At 40.1% G+C, this 22,390-nt stretch overlaps 1 protein-coding gene across 1 annotated transcript; it reads left to right on the top strand.

Annotated features, from left to right (window-relative positions):
• Positions 1-2,625: 2,625 nt before the first annotated feature.
• On the top strand, positions 2,626-20,299 carry GATM (glycine amidinotransferase). Its single transcript, XM_003791796.3, has 9 exons — positions 2,626-2,933; positions 4,768-4,986; positions 12,317-12,512; positions 13,298-13,488; positions 15,019-15,156; positions 15,303-15,467; positions 16,950-17,013; positions 17,443-17,559; positions 19,821-20,299. The coding sequence occupies exons 1-9, from the start codon at positions 2,865-2,867 to the stop codon at positions 19,931-19,933; spliced, it is 1,272 nt and encodes a 423-aa protein (XP_003791844.1). The 5' UTR covers positions 2,626-2,864; the 3' UTR covers positions 19,934-20,299.
• Positions 20,300-22,390: the final 2,091 nt, after the last annotated feature.

Raw genomic sequence — 22,390 nt, 5'->3', positions numbered from 1 at the left:
ATTCTGAAGTCAACATGATAACAAAATAATGAATTCTTACAACAGGCTCTTCTGTTGTTCATTTTGTTGACCCGGTGACTTTATTGGGTTTTTGTGTTATTCTATTCTCAAGACACATCTCAAAACTCAAATTTTGTTGTTCGGAACCAGGTAGAGTTGGGCATATCCCCAAAGGAGCAGTGATGAGGGAGAAACTGAAAAGCAAAATCTTTTGCAATGCTTCTGATGTTTTCTGTTCCTTATTCTTTTATCCCCTTTTACACCCACACTACCCTAAATTACACCTTCAAAGTAAACTACCAGGGTACATTTTTTGTTTGTTTGTTTATTTTTGGTTTTGGAGACAGAGTCTCACTTTGTCACCCTGGGTAGACTGCTTTGTGCCACAGTTCACAGCAACCTCAAACTCTTTGGCCTTAAGCAATTCTCTTACCTCAGCCTCCCAAGTAGCTGGGACTACAGGCCCCCACCACAACACCTGGCTATTTTTTTAGAGACGAGGTCTCCCTCTGGCTCTGGTTCAGGCTGGTCTCAAATTCATGAGTTCAGGCGATCCACCCACCTCTGCCTCCCAGAGTGCTAGGATTATAGGTGCCGGGTACACTTTTAGATTTGAATATGTTAATTACTAAGTGTGATCAAGATCCTAAAATTATTGGTTCAGTCAGTTATTGTTGTTACCTACTGCCAGTAGGGGAAGGGAAGGCAAGAATTTATAGTCTATTCCATTTCTTCTGAATAAGGCAGTAACTAAGACCAGGGAGTTACCAAGTATTACTATAGATAATGTATAGATTTGGCCCAGTATCAGACAAACTTGTGCTTTCAATTATTAGGCCAATCTAAAAATTGTTACAGAATTTTCTTCTAGAATAAAAAAGTAAGCAAAATAAAGGAGTGATTTGATTTGTTTTTGTAACACTAGCATTGGTCTGGGTGGCTCTATCCACATACTTTCCCCTGGGTCCCAGAAGATATGGGTGTGCTATATGGCTTTCTGTAAAACTTAATGACACATGAGCATCATGATTACCAGGCACTCCCAATTCTTACATCTGCAAAATTAAAATAGTGACTTTAATGGGTGGCACAAGGATGTCCTCAGATCTTAGAAATGGCATAAGATAATGTCAAGGCCTTGTTATACGTGCTTACTGTACTCCTAAATTCTTTTATTAAGGAGGATAAATTTCTGGACACCCTAAGTACACTGAGAGAATGACACCTCAGAAATGGCTGCAGTTTATTGTTGGGAGAAGATACTTTTAAAATTTTGAGAAATGTTAGATCTTTCCCAAAATCCTCATTAGAAATGTGAAGCCTTCATTAGAAAGGTGAAGAGAGTTGACTCTAGGTCACACACCAAGTTAGCAGCAGAGCTAAGATATGAACTTGGATTTACTCCTTTCACTGTATTATGAGATCTGGAGTCTCCCCATTGTTAGAGTGGTAATATGTCCACCTCATATCCATATAACTCTTAGTGCCACATCAAATTCTGAAAGCACAATCTCTCATTTTGGCCCCTAAACAACCTCAGTCTGCCAGGGACAATAAATGCAATTGTTCTTACTCTGTAGATAAAGATTGCAACTCAAGAAGATAGACAGTAGTCTGCAACAGCAGCAAGACAGCTCAGCTCTTCCAATGTGCTCTTCAAGGCTCTTCCCACCATGACTTCTTGATTGGGGCCTTCTATCAAGGAAGTCTGGAAAACCAGTTTGAGATACCAGAATTAAAAAGACAGCTCATTGGAAATGAATGGTTACATATTTGTAAGTACAAAACTGAAATACTCAAATCTCTAGCTGCCTTTCCTGCCAGGAACTGAAATGTTAGACTGAGTTCTCTAGTTTTGCACAAATTCACAACAATTAAGACTGCACTGTGAGGGAAATACCTTTCTAAAAAAAGCATCCTAGTCAAGTAGAAACAAAAATTTTAATACATGACTTAAAAAAGAAAAAATGTTTATATAAAAATTGTAACACGTGGGCGGCACCTGTGGCTCAGTGAGTAGGGCGCCGGCCCCATGTACCGAGGGTGGTGGGTTCAAACCTGCCCCAGCCAAACTGCAACAAAAAATAGCCGGGCGTTGTGGTGGGCGCCTATGGTCCCAGCTCTGGAGGCTGAGGCAGGAGAATTGCTTAAGCCCAAGAGCTGGAGGTTGCTGTGAGCTGTAACGTCACAGCACTCTAGACTCTGTCTCTGAAAAAAAAAAAATGTAATACGTGAAATGATGGAAAGGGCTGTAACCTGGGGAGCAGATGACCAGTGTTCCAGACTTTGTCCCCTCCAGCTTCACACCCGGTGTTGCCCTAAGAAGCCACTTAATCTTTAGGTGATTTCGTTCACTGTAAAATGAGGGGACTGGTCAGTGCACCTATGTGACTTTCAACATAAGCTTGTACTCAAGCTTTGCATATTTAAATTCATAAATGTTCACTTAAAACGATGTACGTATATAGCACTAAGTTTACTTCATCAGAAGTCACGTCCCACCCCCGTCCCCGAGTGGGCCTCCTTGGCCACTCCAGGGCCTGGCTGGGCTCCGAGGTGTGCAGCAGAAGCTAGGCGGTGGCAGACAAGCTAAAAAAGGGCAAGCCCAGAGGCCTGACCCTGCCCCCTCGGCGGCTCTCGACAGTTCCTAATTCGGCGGCGGGTGCGTGCCCCGCTCCCCGGCCCCACCACCTGTTCCCGGCAGCCAATGGGGCGGCGGGGGGCGGCCGGGGCGGGGCGCGGCTACAAAAGGCCGGGGCCGGCGCGCGGCCGCCCACCCGGCTCAGCGCGCGCTCTCGGGATCCTCGCACCGACGCGGCCAGGCGCCAGGAACATTCCGCTCGTGGACCAGCCAGGCCGGAGCGATGCTGCGGGTGCGGTGTCTGCGCGGCGGGAGCCGCGGCGCCGAGGCGGTGCACTACATCGGGTCTCGGGTGCGTGCACCACCGGCCTTGTCCGGCGGCCGCGAGTCCCCCTCGATGGACTCTGCGCGCCGTGAGGCTCTCGCTCGCTCCCCGAAGCTGCCGTGTTCCCTCGCTTTTCCCGGTCAGAACTGCCTGACAATGGCCCTTTGGTCTTCCTTGGAAGCTCGGCTTCGAGCGCCTTTACGGGCTGCCCGGACCTGGGCGGTGTCCGCGGGGCAGGAGGGCGTGCACGGCGGTCCCCCCGCGCTGGTCCGGCTGCAGTCTGCCCGTCTCGGGCCGCGGTGGCCCCCGGCGCAGGGGGCGCCGCCCTCCTTGTTTGGACCTCGCTTCTGTCCACCGAGCTTCCCGCCCAGGGCGAGGGGGTGGGGACGACCGAGACTCCTCTTAGTAAAAGCGTGGCGTTGTTGGATTTCAGAGCCCTGGGTGGACGTAGAGTTGGGGAGCTTTGGGGAAATGCGAGTGGAGCGGGTGGGTGGGAAGAAGACGCGATCAAGCCGAGGGGGTGGGGGCGGAGGGCCAGCGAGCAGGCTCGTGCCAAGTGTAACATGGAGTCCTGAGGAGCGAGAGGAGTCGGGGTGAGTCCTGCCCGTGCGCGCAGTTTCTGCCCAGTCCCCGCCCTCAGCGGTCCTGAGCTGCCAGCAGGCCCCTGCAGACCCTCCCTTACTCCGGGACTGGAATAGCCTGGACAGTCTGGCTCCCCCAGCAACTGGTTCCTGCACAGCTGCCACTCTCCCTCTTGCTTTGGTCTCCACCTCTCCACCGCAGCTTCCCTCCTCTCCCCTAAGGAGGGCTTTGAAGAGAGAAGGACAGAGATTGGGGCGGAAGGAGGGTACGGTTTGTCCAGTGGGTGAGAGGGATGCTCCCCGCTCTAGATTTTATAGGCCCTACACTTTTTAAAGAGTTCTTGAAGTTCTTAGATCGCCTTTTTAGTTATTTAAATTGTGACTGAGTTATCTTGGCTTTTATCTTAGCCTTATCTTGGCTAGGGTACCGTGGACCATCTGTAAAATGTACCAGATGGCAGTTGGTCACTCTCAGTATTGAAGCGCTAAAGAATGTGAAGTGTATGTCAAAGATGAAAAGTTTTTTATTGGAAGCTGATTATTGTGAAAGACTTAAATACTTTGCAAACGTTCCACGTTTTCATTTGTTGAGGGGAAGTTACTGGTAATCTTTGATACTGAAGGGGAATGGAGGCTCCCTCCCCTTGTGGGCTTGGCAGGAAGATGTGGAGCAGCTTTCTACCGTTTTCTGAGAGGAGGGTTGACCCATCATTTGCACAAGTGTTGCTTAAAGCTTGATTGTGGAAACTCATCCTGAAGGCAGGGTGTGGTGACTGAGACCTGTAATCTCAGCACTCTGGGAGGCGAATTGAGGTGTTCGAGACCAGCCAGAGCCAGACCCCCATCTCTAAAGAATAGCCAGGCGTTGTGGCGGGCACCTGTAGTCCCAGCTACTTGGGAGGCTGAGGCAAGAGGATCACTGAAACCCAAGAGTTTGAGGTTGCTGGCCGTAGCACTCTACTGAGGGCAACAAAATGAAACTGTTTCAAAAAAAAAAAAAAAAAAAAAAGGAAAGGAAAAGAAACCCGTTCTGGGATATAAATGGGGGTGTATGGTCACGGGGGACATAATCTTTGGGATTTTAAAGAGTTACAGCAATTAATGGGTTAAAAGAGAATTTATAAACAAGTTTTTAAAAATCAACTATAATTCCACTACTCATGTATACACTGTTGATTTTAAATGACAGTGTTATTCTGAGTTTTCATCTTGTCTCTATTTCCTCCTTTCCCCAAGTATTACATAAGGGTACACAATAATCTTTCCTTTGTTCTTGGAAGCTTGGAAGAACCTTAACAGGATGGGTGCAGCGAACTTTCCAGAGCACCCAGGCAGCTGCGGCTTCCTCCCAGAACTCCTGTGCAGCTGATGACAAGGCCACTGACCCTCTGCCCAAGGACTGCCCTGTCTCCTCTTACAACGAATGGGACCCATTAGAGGAAGTGATAGTGGGTAGAGCAGAAAACGCCTGTGTTCCACCGTTCACTGTGGAGGTGAAGGTAAGGCAAAGGTATCGGAAAGTGGGCTCCCTCCTTACCTGCTGGAGCCTGGCTTCTGCTACTATCTCCTCTGTAACTGCGTTTACTTGGGCTTACTTCCCCAGACCTCCTGAATGCAGAGGTTAATTCTGAATTATCTTACTTGCCATCTCTGTGTATTTCCTTCTTGAAACTCTTGTCTTGGATTCTGAGAAACCTCTTCTGGGGATATTAGTTCCTTCACTGTTCCTCAGATCTTCCTCCTTCACAGTCTGTATTGTTGGAGTTGAGCAGAATTTCATTTGGCCTTCTTTTGGACATTCTCATACCTTCCCCCACCACCTCCACTCTGGTCCTGATCTCCCTCTTGAACTCCCTCTAAACACCTTACAGGATATTGCCATGGGACCTCAGACTTGGTGCATCTGTAATTCAATTGCCAGCCACCCTGCTAAACTGGACTCCACTTCATTCCTTCCTTTTAAGTTTTGGCATTCTTACTTAATTAAGCTGAAATACCAAAGAATCATCTTTGATTTCTCCTTCAGTCACATCCTCCATATCTATTCTCCAAGATCTAACAAATCTTTTGTCAAAATGAATCATGCCTCCATCCCTCTGCCTTAGGTCAGGAGTTCATGTGCAGCCTGGATTATGGCAGGTAACTCCTAACTGGACTCCTCCACTCATTCTTCTGTGCAGACTACCTTCCAGCTGCTATCCGAGTGATTTTTCTTTTTTTCTTTTTTTTGCAGTTTTTGGCCAGGGCTAGGTTTGAACCTACCACTTCTGGCATATGGGGCCTGTGCCCTACTCCTTTGAGCCACAGGCGCCGTCCTGAGTGATTTTTTTTTAAACCCAAATTTGATCATGCTGCTCATTCTGCTCTTTGCTCTTCTTTGCTAGCCTCCTGTTGTGTAGGATAAAGTCCTCATGTAATTCATGATCCTTCACAATCTGGCTCTGTCTGCATTTCTAGGACTCCCTGTTTAAATCATTGGTTCGTTTTAGAGATGTGCTCGTGTGCCTGGTTAGCAGATTGTTCATTCCTGTTTATGTCTCTCCATTCCTCTAATAATTCCACCCTGGTTGTCAGCAGACTTTACAAGATAACCATATAAGCAGCTAAACTATATTATTCTCTGTTCCCTGGAAAGCCCCATGTTTTTGCCTTTAACTCTTCCTCCCATCTTTTTGTGCCCTCTTACCTATAGTTTAAATATACCACCACCTAGCTCCAAAGAAACCTTCCAGTATTTTCCTGGCAACATATAATAACTGTTTTTTTTAAAACTCCAAGTGTTGATTTTTTAATCTGTGATATTCTTTCGGTCAGGGCTTTTGGGGGCTGGTGTTCAGGTTTTGTAGTGTTTGAGGGTCCCATACTTATGTATCTAAGAGAGCATCATCTACATTGTAGACACAGCCTAAACTCCCATTAAAAATGGTTGTAAGTATATCTTCAATGTCCTTAAATTCTTCCTGAATATTTTTATTTGTAATGTGGATTGAGGAAGTAAGTTCTATATCAGCATTGTCATAATCATTAGAAATACTACACATTGCCTGTTGTGTACTAGGGATCTAGAGATTTTAACACAAAAGAACTTCCTTCCTACTTGGAGAAATAACGATGTTCATGTGGAAATTAAGAGTGTATCTTACTCCAAACAGTTGGCAAGGCTGTTGAATTTTAGTGCCAGGAGAGTTAAGGAAAAAAAGTAATGACTAAATGCTAGTTAGAAAGTCTTTAAGAAAATGATTCTTGGCTCGGCGCTGGTGGCTCAGGTAGCTAAGGCGCCAGCCACATATACCTAAGGTGGCAGGTTCAAATCCAGCCAGGGCCCGCCAAACAACAATGATGACTGCAAACAAAAAATAGCCAGGCGTTGTGACGGGCACCTGTGGTCCCAGCTACTTGGGAGGCGGAGGCAGGAGACTCGCTTGAGCCCAGGAGTTGGAGGTTGCTGTGAGCTGTGAGGCCACGGCACTCTACCCAGGGTGACAGCTTGAGGCTCTGTCTCAAAAAAGAAAATGATTCTTGGCTCAGCTCCTGTAGCTCAAGCAGCTAAGGTGCCAGCCACATACACCAGAGTTGGCGAGTTTGAATCCAGTCCAGGCCTGCCAAACAATGACAACTACAACCAAAAAATAGCCGGGTGTTGTAGCAGGCACCTGTGGTCCCAGCTACTTGAGAGGCTGAGGCAAGAGAATCGCTTAAGCCCAGGAGTTGGAGGTTGCTGTGAGCGGTGATGCTATGGCACTCTACCCAAGGTGACAGCTTGAGGCTGTGTCTCAAAAAAATAAAAAAAGAAAATGATTCTTGAGTTAGACCTGGGAGACAGGGTAATAGAAAAAGTAGTCATGTCTTCTAATTGTTATGACACTATATCTGGTTCTGATATTTGAAATTTGATAAGCAGATTACCTTACATACCATCTACATGCTTTAAAAATTCATAGTCTTCTTAAATCTCTCCTCGAAAAGAAGTTGCCCCATCCCCTAACCATTTTAATTGCGTGAAATTTAAAGTTCAAATTCAGGCAATAATTTTTTCTTTCACTTATCTTTAGAATTATTGACTTTCATATCATGTGATCTTATGGAATCAGAATTCTCAGACATTATTTTGAGTTCTTTGTCACTTGATTTATGACTTTAGACTTTGTAGTGGGTTTGTGGTGAGTGTACCATGCTACAGTCAGAAGAGTGAGATTGAATTAGGTAGTTGATAAAAACTTGATAGCTAGTCTCAATTAATCAGCTATGTGACCTTGTGCAAGATTCCACAAACTTCTGGGCCCTAGGAAAATGAAGATGTTAAGACAATTTGCTATCCACCTAAAAGGATTAATCGGGAGGTAAAAAGTTACATGTTAAGTATTTTAAAGAACAGAACTATAATTCATTATATTTATATGTATCCTGTTGTCAGTTGGAAGGTCCATTGGAAGTGTCATGGTTCCAGATATTAGTAACATTTACAGAATTGTTTTTATTTGGTTATTTTTATTTTATGCCACATGTTAAGGCTGGTATTGAGGCAGAAGAAAGTAAATCTGAGACATACCCGGCCCCTAAAAACAAGGCTATGCCTTCTAGTGAAGAAGAATTGACAGAAATGTAATCATCAGTTTGGGAACAATGGAAGATAAAATAATGTAGTAGATTGTCTGTAAGCATTTAAAGCATAAGATGTTAGAGATATAAGTGTTACAGAAATTTTGAGAAAAGGAGTGAGGAACATAGTTGCTGGGAAGCACAATAATTAAAAGCTATTTGGCTTTTGTTTTGTAAAACTAAGTAAATACTTGCTACCAAATATATGATTTTTGTTTTGCTTTTGTCTTTTTTTTTTTTTTAATAAATGAGTCTTTATAAAGTACAAGGTTAATCAAGGTCAATAGGCTCTTTTACCTTGTCTCCTTCATGAGAGGGACCTACTTCAAACTCTCTTTGGAAGTGCTCTGAACTTTTTCTTAAAAAAAAAAAAATCAAAGTTAATATAAGTTTACAGCTGGATAAATAAGAAGTAAGTTTCTCTTGTCATTTCTTAGGCTTCCAAAGATAGTATTTAAAAAGTCATTTAGCAAAGCCCTATAAAGGATTTTAGGCTCTGAAAGATTATAAAGTTTACAGGAATGTAGCCACATCTCTGTAACAGATTATTAAAAAAATCACATGCTAAGCTTCTAATATAGTGTTCTTTATCTTACAGACAGCTTGGTAAATGCGCACTAACTCAGTTAGCAGGGTTATTAAGGAAGTGTAAACAATTTCTAGCTATCTCTTGGAAAATGTAATGTGCCCTGTCATTTGGACTTTGTCTAACCTGTGCCAGATTATCAGCTATTCATGAAAACTCACATTTGTTCAAACAACTTTTTTCTCCCAGGAGAGTTTCCTTTATATTTGTCAAGGCAAACTTCACCCTGCACAAATAGTCACGCAGGATTCTTTGGAATGAGGCTGGCAAGACAACAGACCCCTGCTTCCACTGTGACCCAGGGTTAAATTTTCAAAGGCTTCTTGTCCTTTAGAGGATTGTAGGAGATGTGCCTGGCATGAGAAGGAGGAAGTGGTGAAAAGATGAGTAGTACCAGGATGTGTCTGAGAAGAATTTATAAAGAGACATTATTATCCCCTCTTTCTGGTGGCGGTTGCACAAATTCCTAGGAGTAGAAAACAATAGAGTGCTTTTTATTTTATTTGCTTAAAGGGTAGATTGGTCTTTAAAAAATGCACAAATGTTTAATGCTGATAACATTTTCTGTAGGCTAAAAATTGAGCCTGCTGTTTGCCTATACTTTTTCAACAGCAAAGGTACTAATTTGTGATTTAGACCAGAGGTCAGCAAATTTCTCTGTCTAGTGCCAGATAACTAATGAGTATGCCTGTGTTCCTATAAAACTTTATTTACAAAAACAGGCAGCAGGCCAAATTTGGACCTTTATACTAACTCTAATTTTTATTTATTTACTTATTTATATAGAGTCTCATTCTGGCAGGTGCCACCATGCCCAGCTAATTTTCTGTTTTGGGTAGAAATGAGGTCTCACTCTTGCTCAGGCTGGTCTTGAACTCCTGGGCTCAAGTGATCCTCCCACCTTGGCCTCCCTGAGTGCTAGGATTATAGGCATGAGCCAGCATGCCCAACCTCATGTTTTCTAAAGACCTGTTTTTTTGCTTATTCTTTATTACCATTATACTCTGGGTTCCAGCCTAACTGATGTAAACCTAGATTAATTAACTAGCAAGAGGGAAGTCTGCTTATATATATTTTATATTTGTCAAACTGATATAAAAATGGAAGTAGAGACACAAAATCTAGGAAAGGTATTTCCTTTGACATTAAAGAAATAGTTATGTGGACATTGAGCCCAGTCTTGATGAGCAAAATCCATTGGGAATAATATAGACTATGTTAAACAATTCCAGTCTTAAAAGTTTTTATACATCAAGTTAAAGCTATCCAAACCAGCCCAGCCTCACTGGCTCAATCCTAGCATTCTGGGAAGCCAAGGAGGGTGGATTGCTTTAGCTCAGGAGTTTGAGACCAGCCTGAGCAAGAGTGAGACCCTGTCTCTACTAAAAATAGAAAAACCAACTGGTCATTGTTGTGGGCACTTAGGGTCCCAGCTACTGGGGAGGCTGAGGCAAGAGGATCTCATGGGCTCAAGAGTTTGAGGTTGCTGTGAGCTCTAATGCCATGGCACTCTACCCAGGGTGACAGAGTGAGACTCTTGACTCAAAAAAAAAAAAAAAAATCCAAACCAATGTAACGTAGCCATGCCCCTTCATGTATTAGCAATGCTGTGAGAGTAAGAGTCAGAGCACTTGAATTCTCAGTCCTGCTTGTGCAGGTAGCAAGAGGGTATGTGACTTCTTGAGCCTCTTTTCTTGCATGCGAAATGAGCATATGAGAACTTGCCCTTTAGGCAGCATTGCTGGGAGCACCAGATGACACAGTATGTAGCTAAAGTAGATACACTGGAGCCCATTACCCAGTTTTACCCTGTCTTTCTAGTACTTAACCACTATCTGAAATTATTCTATTCATGATGGAAACCTTCAGTATTGGCAGTTGGACGGTTAATGTATGGTATTTTTTTTTTTTTTTGAGACAGAGTCTCACTTTGTTGCCCTCAATAAAGTACCATGGCATTGTAGCTCACAGCAACCTCAAACTCTTGGGCTCGAGTGATTCTCTTGCCTCAGCCTCCTGAGTGAGTACCTGGGACTACAAGTGCCCATCACAACACCTGGCTATTTTTTAGACATAGGTCTTGTTCTTGCTCAGACTAGTCTGGAATTCCTTAGCTCAGGCAATCCATCCACCTTGGCCTCCCAGAGTGCTAGGATTACAGGATTGAGCCACCGCACCCAGCTTTAATGTATGGTATTAAATAAGCATTTTTAAAATACCTGCCTTAAACCTTTTCCAACACAAATTTAAATTTAAAACATTTTTTATCTTAAGACATACAGCTGTACCTTGCTTTGCCAATCTTTTGATGAAGGTCCAAAGCTTCTTCTTAGAGTCTGGATTATCTGATGGAGTTCTGCTTCATCTATCTTGATAGATGAATCGCATACATTTCCCAATGTATTTCTTTAAATTGACTGAAAATTTAGACACATGCAAAATAATCTGAATATAGAATCTTTCTAGATTTTTACATTTTTGAAAAACAATATTTTACAGTTGTACCTACCCCAGTTCAACAGTTACTTCTAGCAAATTGATTAAGCTATTAAGCATTCAGCTGTTTTCTGATTATCTTTTAAAATACATATAACCCCTGGAAAGTTTCTTAATGTTAAGGTGGGGTTATTTTTAGCTACTAAAAATCTGTGAATTTGTTTATTAGCTAACTTCTGTGACTAAAGGACCACAAAAAGATGTGAAAGCTTAAATGGCCTGGGGAGAGGAGAGGCATGGCTGGTATGAGACAGATTGAGAGAGACGTATAAGCACAGACTTGCACTGCTAAAGTTCCTAATGTTGTTGAATGGAAAAATCAATAATGGGTTTTTAATAGAAATAAAGCATATTTGAAAGTATGTTCCTGACCGTAACAGTGATAAAATACTTCTTTTTTCCCATAAAATATCTTGACCAAATTCTGGGGTGCATGAATAGCCCACAGCTTTGGCTTAGTATAAGTGCTTTTATTTTCTTATGTTATTTGGTTTGTTTCCTAATTTCATTTCACTGAGACCATAATGGAATGCCTGTGTCCTGTTTTCTACTTAAAGCATGATAGAAACCGGCCCAGAGGATTCCAAGCCTGGCTGTGGGCAGGCATGCTCTTATTGGATGGGCGTAAGATCTCAGGCAGAAGAAGCAAAAGACCTTAAAATATGAAGATAATTTAATTTAAGAGTTCTTTATTCAACAAACATTGAGTATTTGCCCATAGTGCCAGGATGCTCATTGCTAGAAATCACCAGTAAATAAAATGTGGTTTTGGGGCTGAACGTAGTGACTCATACCTGTAATCCTAGCACTCTGGGAGACAGAGACAGATGGATTGCTTGAGTTCAAGAATTTGAGGGCCTGTCTCTAAAGATAACCAGATATTATGAAAGGCAGCTGGAGTCCAGCTACTAGGGAGGCTGAGGCAAAAGGATCACTTAAGCCCAAGAGTTTGAGTTTGCTCTGAACTATGAGGCCACAGCACTCTGCTGAGGGTGACAAAGGGAAACTCTGTCTCAGAAAAAAAAAAAAAGATAGGGTTATAGTCTCAATTCCATTAAATTATACAAAGGCTTGTTTCTGCCTTGTGAACCTATCATGAGTTATTTTTTTCTCCCATAAGTATTTCATTTTCTTTCTTCTGTTCCTAGGCTAACACCTATGAAAAATACTGGCCATTTTACCAGAAGCATGGAGGCCATTATTTTCCCAAAGATCATTTGAAAAAAGCTGTTGCTGAAATTGAAGAAATGTGCAATATTTTAAAAATGGAAGGAGTGACAGTGAAGAGGCCTGACCCCATTGACTGGTCACTGAAGTATAAAACTCCTGATTTTGAGTCTACGGGTGAGTGATGTTAGATAACTAAATTACTGTTGTCTTAATTTTCAGCTTCTTAACATGGAAGGGGAAAGCTTACAGAATTTCTTGGAGATTCATTTGTATTACTAATTCTTCAAAACTTTAAAGATTATTTAATGCTCATAATTAAGTTTACCAGCAAAAACAAACAAACAAACAAAAAAAGATTTAGGAATGGTTTGGTTCATGTTGATATGATTCCGATAGGCACATTCTAAATTCCATTGTAAATCTGATGGAATCTTCTTTAAAGAAACAGTTTTTCCTAAACTTTATGGTCACTTCTTTACATAAGAACAGTGTATTCTATTTCATATTCCTCAAGAACAGAAATTAAGAAGGGAGTAGAAACATTTCTGTTTTCAACTTACATTGCTGCACTACTGTTCTTGTGCCTCAGTTCAGTATTCTAATTTATAGTTTTAGAATGATCCTTGGCCCGATTTTTATGTTATGTTACTGATAGTCTTTCAAGACCTCCATTTCTGGATAGCAAGAAAGGAGCTTACAAATGGTGAAAGCTTCATGGTTCAAGATTTCTTTGTACAAAGACTTTATTGCTTCATATTTTTTCTTTTTCTTTTTTTGCTTGGTTCCCCCACCTCCACACAAAATTTATACTAATCTTGTATCAATATTCATATAATTATATACATACACACATGTACAGGGGCTTAAGTAGGTTTTTTTACTAAAAATTGAGATTATAATATATAGGCTTTCTTGTCTTTGAAATTAGCACTACTGAAGTTTTTGTGGAATTCTGTTAGGTTTATACAGTGCGATGCCTCGAGATATCCTGATAGTTGTGGGAAATGAGATTATTGAGGCTCCCATGGCATGGCGCGCACGTTTCTTTGAATACCGAGCATACCGATCAATTATCAAAGACTACTTCCACCGTGGTGCCAAGTGGACCACGGCTCCTAAGCCCACGATGGCTGATGAGCTTTATGACCAGGTAAGTCCCTAATAATAGATAGTTCATTGGTAACTTTTCTAAATAACCCAAAAAGGGTAAGGTACAGATTCCCTGATACCTTATATATATAATACATTTTAGAAATAGAAAATTTAAAAAATGTTTTATGATCAAAGTAAGCATAAATGGGGCGGCACCTATAGCTCAGTGGGTAGGGCGCCGGCCCCATATACTGCCGGTTGTGAGTTCAAACCCGGCCCCAGCCAAACTGCAACAAAAAAATAGCCAGGCGTTGTGGCAGGTGCCTATAGTCCTAGCTGCTTGGGAGGCTGAGGCAAGAGAATTGCCTAAGCCTAGGAGTTGGAGGTTGCTGTGAGCTGTGATATCATGGCACTCTGCCCAGGGCGATAAAGTAAGACTCTGTCTCTACAAAAAAAAAAGCATAAACGATCTTTTAATAGTACTACTATCAGTAATAGCTAACAGTTACTCAGTACTTACCTCGTGTCCTGTCCTGGGCTTAACTCCTTATTTGTGTTCTTAATCCTGTTTATTCTTCACAGCACCCTGACAAGGGAATACTGTAGTATCACTTCATTATAAGGAGGAAAACTTGCCTACTGGTGCACTGCTCTTCATTAGTGGAACTAGAAAAGTCCCAAGGCTGAAGTTCATTTTCTTCTCTTAGAAAAGGAACCTGCTCCACAGGCTAAATTCATAGTAAAATGGAATGTATTAAATATGTGTCTTATTCAGTCACTTACTATTTGGTCATTTATGGAAAAAGTTAAAAAATCAAAATTTTCTTCTAGGGATTTAAGGACAGAAATAAATAATTAATTTTGCCACACTCAGTCAAATTTGGCAGAGTAGGCATGGCATCTCATAGGCTCAGGGCCATCTTTCTTTTCTAAAAGAACAAAATGGCTTCATCCTATTGACTTTCAAATACTGTAGGTAGCGCCATAAATGAATGTATGGATCATGGAATATTTTCAGAATCAGTTACTATCCCTGTACCACTTCTTAAGTACAGTAGTCCCCCCTTATCCTCAGGGGATACGTTTCAAACCCCCAGTGAGTGCCTGAAACTGTAAATCACATTGAGTCCTATATATATTATGTTTCTCCTATACATGTGTACTTAGGATAAAGTTTAATTTATAAATTAGGCACAATAAGAAGTTAACAACCGTAACTAAAAACAGAATAATTATAACAATCTACTATAATAAAAGTGATGTGTATGAGGTCCACTCCCACCTCTCAATCTCTGTCTCTATCACAATATCTCAATATTTTCAAACCACGATTGACTTCAAGTAAGTGAACTGGGGGAAGCAAAATCATGGATAAGGAGAGACTTCTGTATTATTATCGTAATGCTCGTGTTTTGTTTTGTTGTTTTAGTTTGTTTATCATGCATCATTCCCATGCATGTTTTAGTCTAGGATCAAGGAGTAGTATTTTGGGAAATTATGTTGAACTAATTTTAAGATAATGTATACATCGTTAATAATTTTCTCATGAACCAACACATTGTGTGTGTTCATTCTTGTTCCCAATTAGGATTATCCCATCCATTCTGTAGAAGACAGACACAGATTGGCTGCTCAGGGAAAATTTGTGACAACTGAGTTTGAGCCATGCTTTGATGCTGCTGACTTCATTCGAGCTGGAAGAGACATTTTTGCACAGAGAAGCCAGGTTGATAAAGGCTGCCTCTGAAGTTTTACTCTATATTATCGTGTTTTTTTATTTCCAAATTAAAATATTCCATCCTAAATATTTTTTAGTTTTCTAACCATAGAACCAAATCTTTTACAGCTTGTACTTCTCCCTTTTACTTTCAGGTTACAAACTACCTGGGCATTGAATGGATGCGTAGGCATCTTGCTCCAGACTACAGAGTGCACATCATCTCCTTTAAAGATCCCAATCCAATGCATATCGATGCCACCTTCAACATCATTGGACCTGGTCTTGTGCTTTCCAACCCTGACCGGCCTTGTCACCAGGTAAAAGGGTTCTTAGGACTCTGAGAAAGCAATAAAGTCTAGCAACTAAAGTAATTGCCACTTTTATTTTAAAATAAAATAAATAGGAACCCCATGGTTCCTAGGGGTTCTAACTGACAAATTCACAGTGCTCACCATTGTGATGATCAAACATTGGATTGATTATGGTGTGTGTATTCCATGATGTCCAGTACTCAGAAATATATATTGTTGCCATGATAATTAGTGTAGTATCATCAAACTTTGGCTGCTTACTCTTATCAGAGCTTCAAGTTTGTGCATATGTGTGTATTTTTATTAAAGTTTGTGCATATGTGTGTATTTTTATTATCTCATAACTTGTAGCAGTGGTTCCACAGCAGCTGAATGCAAGATGATCTCTGCATGGCAAGGGCCATGTCACTGGGCAGTGGGTGTCTTCCCCCTCCAGTGGAGCAGGCTCCCTGTAGCCAGCTCCACCCTGCAGGGAGGAGCAGAGCCATTGCCCTGGAGCTGTTCTGTCCCCATCACCAGCAGCTTCCTACTTTCTGTCTGTGGCCCGCTACTTCCAGTTGGGTTGTGAGTGATTTTGTTATTTGCAAAGCTGCAGTACACCTTTTTAAAACCACTGTTATACTGTGTCCCTGTTCATTCCTCTCCCTGATTTTTGGCTAGAGACCAAGATAACTTATTCATTTTAATATTACTAATCAATATATCAAGTGGGTCTATGAACACAGGGACAGCTGAGTTGTACTAGGTCACTGAAGACAATTATGGTTCTTTGAGAATACATCCCTATCATTTGCCTTTATACCATGATCATAAATACAAAGCAGTAGTGAAATGGATGGACTACAGGTTTGACGTAGTCACTTTTTTGTTTTCTTATAACTAAACAGGAAATATTTTTGTTTTTTAAAATGAGAGTTTCTGACGGTGCCCATAGCTCAGTGGGTAGGGCATCAGCCACATAGACCAAGGCTGGCAGGTTCGAACCCAGCCCAAGCCAGCTAAAATCAACAATGACAACTGCAACAAAAAATAGTCAGGCATTGTGGCGGATGCCTGTAGTCCCAGCTACTTGGGAGGCTAAGGCAAGAGAATTACTTAAGCCCAAGAGTTTGAGGTTGCTGTGAGCTATGACACCATAGCAAGGGCAACATAGTGAGACTCTGTCTCAAATAAATAAATAAATAAATAAATAAATAAAATGAGAATTTTAGGTATTTTAAATTTCTGAAATCTGAGAAAAGCACAAAAGTTTAAAAGTTTTAATATTTCTGTTACTTTGAAACTTTAATCTGGGGACTTTATATATATTTTTTTAATAAGGCTTCAGACAGAACCATCCAAATGTTTTGAAATTTTAATTTCTTTGTTTTGGCAATTGAAAGACAGCTTCTCAGGAAGAATTACTAATAATAAGTGCTATCAGAGACCAAAAATAATAAAAACAATATGTATGGATTTAAGCCTCTTTGGGTTTTTCTGGTCTTGCAGATTGATCTTTTCAAGAAAGCAGGGTGGACCATAGTTACTCCTCCAACACCAGTCATCCCAGATGGTATGTTTACTTTTATATACATATGGACTAAAATGTTTACTTTAGTGATCAGGGACCTTTCACCTATAGAGAGCAGCCCAAGTGTTAGCAACATTAGAGAAAATGTTTCCCCTGTGAGGTATAAAGTAGTGCTTGGAACTAGGAGTACTAGCATAGAGCTGGGACTTGTGTGTGCAACTTTACCTTCCATAGAAAATGAAAGTGAGAAGACACATTAAAACAGCATCACGTGAAGCAAGATACGCCTTTTTGAGGAAAACAGAGTGAAATTCAAATGTGTAATAAATATAGATTGATTCACAAACTTTTATAGATAAATGGAAAGTGAACTACTGAAAAAATTCACTTTGATATTCTTCACTTCAAGTAAATCCTTGCTTTAGACAAAAATGATAGCAGACACGGTTTAACAGTTGTTACTGTTTTTAGATCATCCACTCTGGATGTCGTCCAAATGGCTTTCCATGAATGTCTTAATGCTAGATGAAAAACGTGTTATGGTGGATGCCAATGAAGTCCCAATTCAAAAGATGTTTGAAAAGCTGGGTATGTACAATAAATGAAGCATGTTGTGTATGAAAACGTTAAATGAGAAGAACCAAAGAAATGATAAACTAGGTCTGACGTATGGTTTATCTAATTTAATTTCTATTCCTTTTAGAGGCACCAGGTTATTATTTTTCAGATTTCCAGCATTTTTGTTTTCAATAAGCATAGCCCCTCAAAAGGTTGAAGATGCATCCTGAGTGCCTAAGCTTATCAATCTTCTATGACTTAGCCAACCTCCTGGTACCCATGGGTGGAGAACTACCCCTTTGCTGATGAACATATAGAGTGGTCAGCTCTTCCCCAAATAAGAAATTGTTGAGGGTCCTTTAAAAGTAATTTAATTATAATATCATCATATATTTTAAAGTGCTTATATGAGTATAGATATAGAAGTGACTTATGTATATGAAAAGCACAGTTAGCAAAGTAATGAAATGTAATTGAGAGTGTCAGTAAATCATTCAGCTTTGAACCGAAGAGCAAGACTGGCTTTTTGCTTGAGTGGGAGTTTTCTTATCCTGAGATTCAAAATTTAGGCCAGTGAGTCTAATACAGTTGAAAAAAAAATTGAATGAAAGGATTTTCATATAGCTATTATATATATATATGTATATTTATCACACTTAACATACTTGATGTTATCCTGAGTGTCAATTAAATAAAGCCAGGCAGTTTATTTGTTGAATTTAGTCATTAAGATATAAAATGGGCTTGGCATCTGTGGCTCAAGCAGCTAAGGCACCAGCCACATACACCTGAGCTGACGGGTTTGAATCCAGCTCAGGCCTGCCAAATAACAATGACGGCTGCAACAAGAAAAAATAGCTGGGCATTGTGGCGGGTGCCTGTAATCCCAGCTACTCAGGAGGCTGAGGCAAGAGAATCACTTAAGCCCAGGAGTTGAAGGTTGCTGTGAAGTATGATACACCACCAAGGGCGATAAAGTGAGATTCTGTCTCTATAAAAAAAAAAAAAAAAGATATAAAATGTACCATATATCTTAATATTTCAGATATACTATCCAGAAGAAATTATTTGCCCCTGTGACACTTCTCTCCTAGTGTAGTATCAGTTTTAAAAGTTTGGCCTGTCAGTTTTAGATTGAACCCTAATGATACGACCCCTATTTCTATGCCACTTTTTTACCCCAGGTTTTGTTAAATAACCCAGTTGCCGGTGTTCATTTTCTTTGTCTATTAAGATTTTGTTGATTCTTAACTTAAAATGGTATAAAGTAACAAATACCTAATTTGTAATTTTAGTAAAGTCTATTTAGACACAGAGAACTTGTCAAAGTAAACTTTATCAAGCAAATGAATTTCCTAACCATCTCGTTCTATCAGAAGACTTCTGCTCACGTTTGCAAGCCCACTCCTTACCCCAGATCCATTTATTACCCTTGTCCAAACCCTATCCTCCCTCTTAGTCTTACTTTCTCGGGGAAGTCTTCCTGAATGACTTATGCCTCCTCCCTCTCTCAGACTATACCAGTAGACACTATGGTGACTCTGTAGCTTCTCTGCCCCCTTTAACATAATGAGTTCCTTGAAGGAGGAGAACAGATTTTCTTTTTAAGACCTCACTATTTTAATGCAACAGATTCTTCCTAAATATGGTAGTTAAAGTAGGCCGTGCACATCACAGCCTTGACATTACAGATGGTACTAGATCTGTACACTAACTTTGATGCCATGGCACTCTATCCAGGGCGCCACTAACTTTGGCACCTATCTAACCAACCCCAATGTTAAAATGCCAGCTCTGTTCTTTTGTTTCCTTAAGGTGGCTTGGTAAAGTTAATTTATATCAAATAAACTCTCCTTTTGTGTCAGTATATGACGTCAACTTTTCAGTTTGGGTAACTTATGCTTTTCTTACTAAGTTAACACCGTAAAATTAGAAACAGACTGAAAAATTAAAAGTATAATTCTAAAAAGCTTTAACAATTTAGTACTCAATTGTTTTGAATATTTGGTAGGTATATATGCTCAGCCAGTCTATTGACTTGTGAATAGTCAATAGAACAAAATTCTAGAGTCTCTGTTGATTTTTTGATGAACACTTTATAATAGCAATGGAGTGGATTAGATGAAATATAGTTGGTGAAAATAAAATTGCAAGAGAGGAAAAGACTATTCTGCACTGGGGTAGCCTTAATGATTAGAACCCAGGGATCCCTGACAAGTTTTTAGGCTTCCTTTCTGTAGGAAAATCTTTATGTTAATTCATATACTGACCCCATCTCTTTTTCAATGCAGGTATCAGTACCATTAAGGTTAACATTAGAAATGCCAATTCCCTGGGAGGAGGCTTCCACTGCTGGACCTGTGATGTCCGGCGCCGAGGCACCCTGCAGTCCTACTTTGACTGACCAGGCCTGATGGAGCTTGTGGCTGGCATAAGACACACCTAAGAAGCATATGGGCAAGGTTCTTTCTCCTGCTTTAAAAGTGCATGAACTGTAGTGCTTTAAACAATCATCTCCTTAACAGGGATCTTCAGCCTGGTTTACTTTTATTACTTTTCTTTGGCATAAGGAAATAACTTCTCCTAGGTATTACTCTCTACTCCTAAAGTTATTTACTATTTGGCTTCAAGTGTAAAATTTTGATGAATGTGTACCAAGACAAAAATTAGTCACTTGGGTAAGTTGGCCACTAATAATTAACCATCTACCTCTGTTTTTAATTTTCTTTCCAAAAGGCAGCTTAAAATGTTGGTCCTGATCTTGTTTTTTCCTTTTCAGTAGACTTGAGAATGTATTACTTCCTTTTTTCTAAATGAGAGAAATACTTAGAAGGTACACAGATCTTAGGTAGAACCAGATTAATTGTATCTTTTTCTAATAAGGGATTAGGTAATTTTACATTTTTTTGTTTTTAAAGAAATAACCTAGACTGTGCAAATGTTGAAGTGAATTTCCCATGAGTATTTTTAATATTCTCATCTCAACATTAGTGATACGTGTAACTAAAAACCTTTTCATACAACTTACCTCATTTTAAGTGAATTATTTTAATCTTCTCCTCTTTTTCTAAAATTACAGAAATATTTAGTGTAATAGAATATAACTATCAGTTCTTATCCCTAAATTTTGATATTCAACGTCCAGTAAATAAATTGCATATTTGGTAATTGCAACTTGTTTATAGATCTGCAGATTATTTAAAGCATAGACTTTAAAAGCATTAAAAAAACTAATGGAGATAAAACCTACATGTGATACAAAATAATTATAATGTTGGATACTGTACATGTATTTTTATTCTAATAAACTTTTGTGTTCCAGACTGCGTTTTATTGGAGTTTGGCATCAATTATTTTAGTGCAAGTAAACTATAGGAATATGACTCTTGAAATACAATTCTAATTCTATATAGTAATCAACATATTCATCCCAAATTTAAACCTAATACTTATATTCAGAAGTGTTTATTAATTAATTTACTCATTTAAGAATAACTGAATATCTTCTGAGCGTAACTGACTAATCCGAGGCCACAGAAAGGAAAAGAATATTTTTATTCATGAATAAGGTACATAATGTATTTTGAAATAAGTCGCAGGGTTCAACCATTCCTTTCCCAGCATTTTTATATCTCCTTTGTATCCTGGCGTCATTCTTTATCATAGAAGCACCTGTTAGTTCTACACTTGGACTGAGTCCTACTTGAGAAATCTATGCAGTTGTGTGGATTGGTGCACATGTCATAGGGTATATATTGCCAGGGCTAAATACTGCTCAGTGGTTCTGCCATATACATCGCTGCATTCTTCTCAGTAACTGTTCCAAATTTTCACTACGTTTCTGAGCTGATTTTTTTTTTTTAACAGAGAAATAGAGATCATCAGGCATTAGTTCCTTAAGTTTACAATCCCTTTTAGATTTACACCCATTTGCATACTCTGATTAAGTTTCTCTCTCCTCCTTGCTTATAGTAGTCCCCCCTTATCCTTGAGGGATGTGTTTCAGGCCCCCCTGTTGATGTCTGAAATCACTGATAGTGATAGTACCAAACCTTGTATATACTATGCTTTTTCCTATACATATAGACCTATGATAAAGTTTAATTAAGTTAATCTGGTCCAACACATTGTACCATCAATTGGAACACATTTCTGTTCATGTCTTCCACTCACAAATTTAATTCCTTTTCTTAACTAAGGACACTGTGGCCATAACTTTTGCAGTTTGAGGTGCAGCAGCAAAACTAGCCTGAATTTCTTTTTCCTTCACAATTTCATGGGTTTGTTCTTACCATGGATCTCAGCAACTTCAACATACGATTTGATAATGAGACAGCTACTAAGTGGCTAAAGGGCAAGTAGTATAGACTATGTGGACGTTCTGGACAAAGGGAGAATTCACATCCAGGCAAGGGCAGAGTGGGAGGAAGAAAAATTTCATTGCTAGTCAGGATGGTATGTAGTTTAAGACCTACAAATTGTTTATTTCTGGAATTTTCCATTTACTGTTTTCAGACTGTGGTTGACTGCTGGTGACTGAAACCCCAAGAAGTGAAAGACACCCCTCCGATAGAGGGGTGTCTGCTGTACCAGCTAAGCTTCTAGAGAGAAAGTCAGGCCTTCATCTACTTCACTTATATTCATTTTCAACCCTCTATAAAGTGACACTTCTCACACTGCTACAGAAGATGTGAACCTTCTGACCAAGTTTGATGTATGTGCACACACACACACACACACCCCATCTGGTGATCCTAATCTCTCTCTTGGGAACTTGCTACACCAATTATCTTCCTTGTAACTCTAGCACCGTATGTGTATGTTTGTATAGAGGGATTATCCCCTCTTGGAAAATAGTCAT

This window comes from Otolemur garnettii, unplaced genomic scaffold (assembly GCF_000181295.1).
Source record: "Otolemur garnettii isolate 467f Iridium unplaced genomic scaffold, OtoGar3 scaffold00050, whole genome shotgun sequence".
NCBI lineage: Eukaryota > Metazoa > Chordata > Mammalia > Primates > Galagidae > Otolemur > Otolemur garnettii.
Note: the sequence above shows the minus strand (reverse complement) of the source record. Positions and strands in the feature narration are given on the sequence as shown.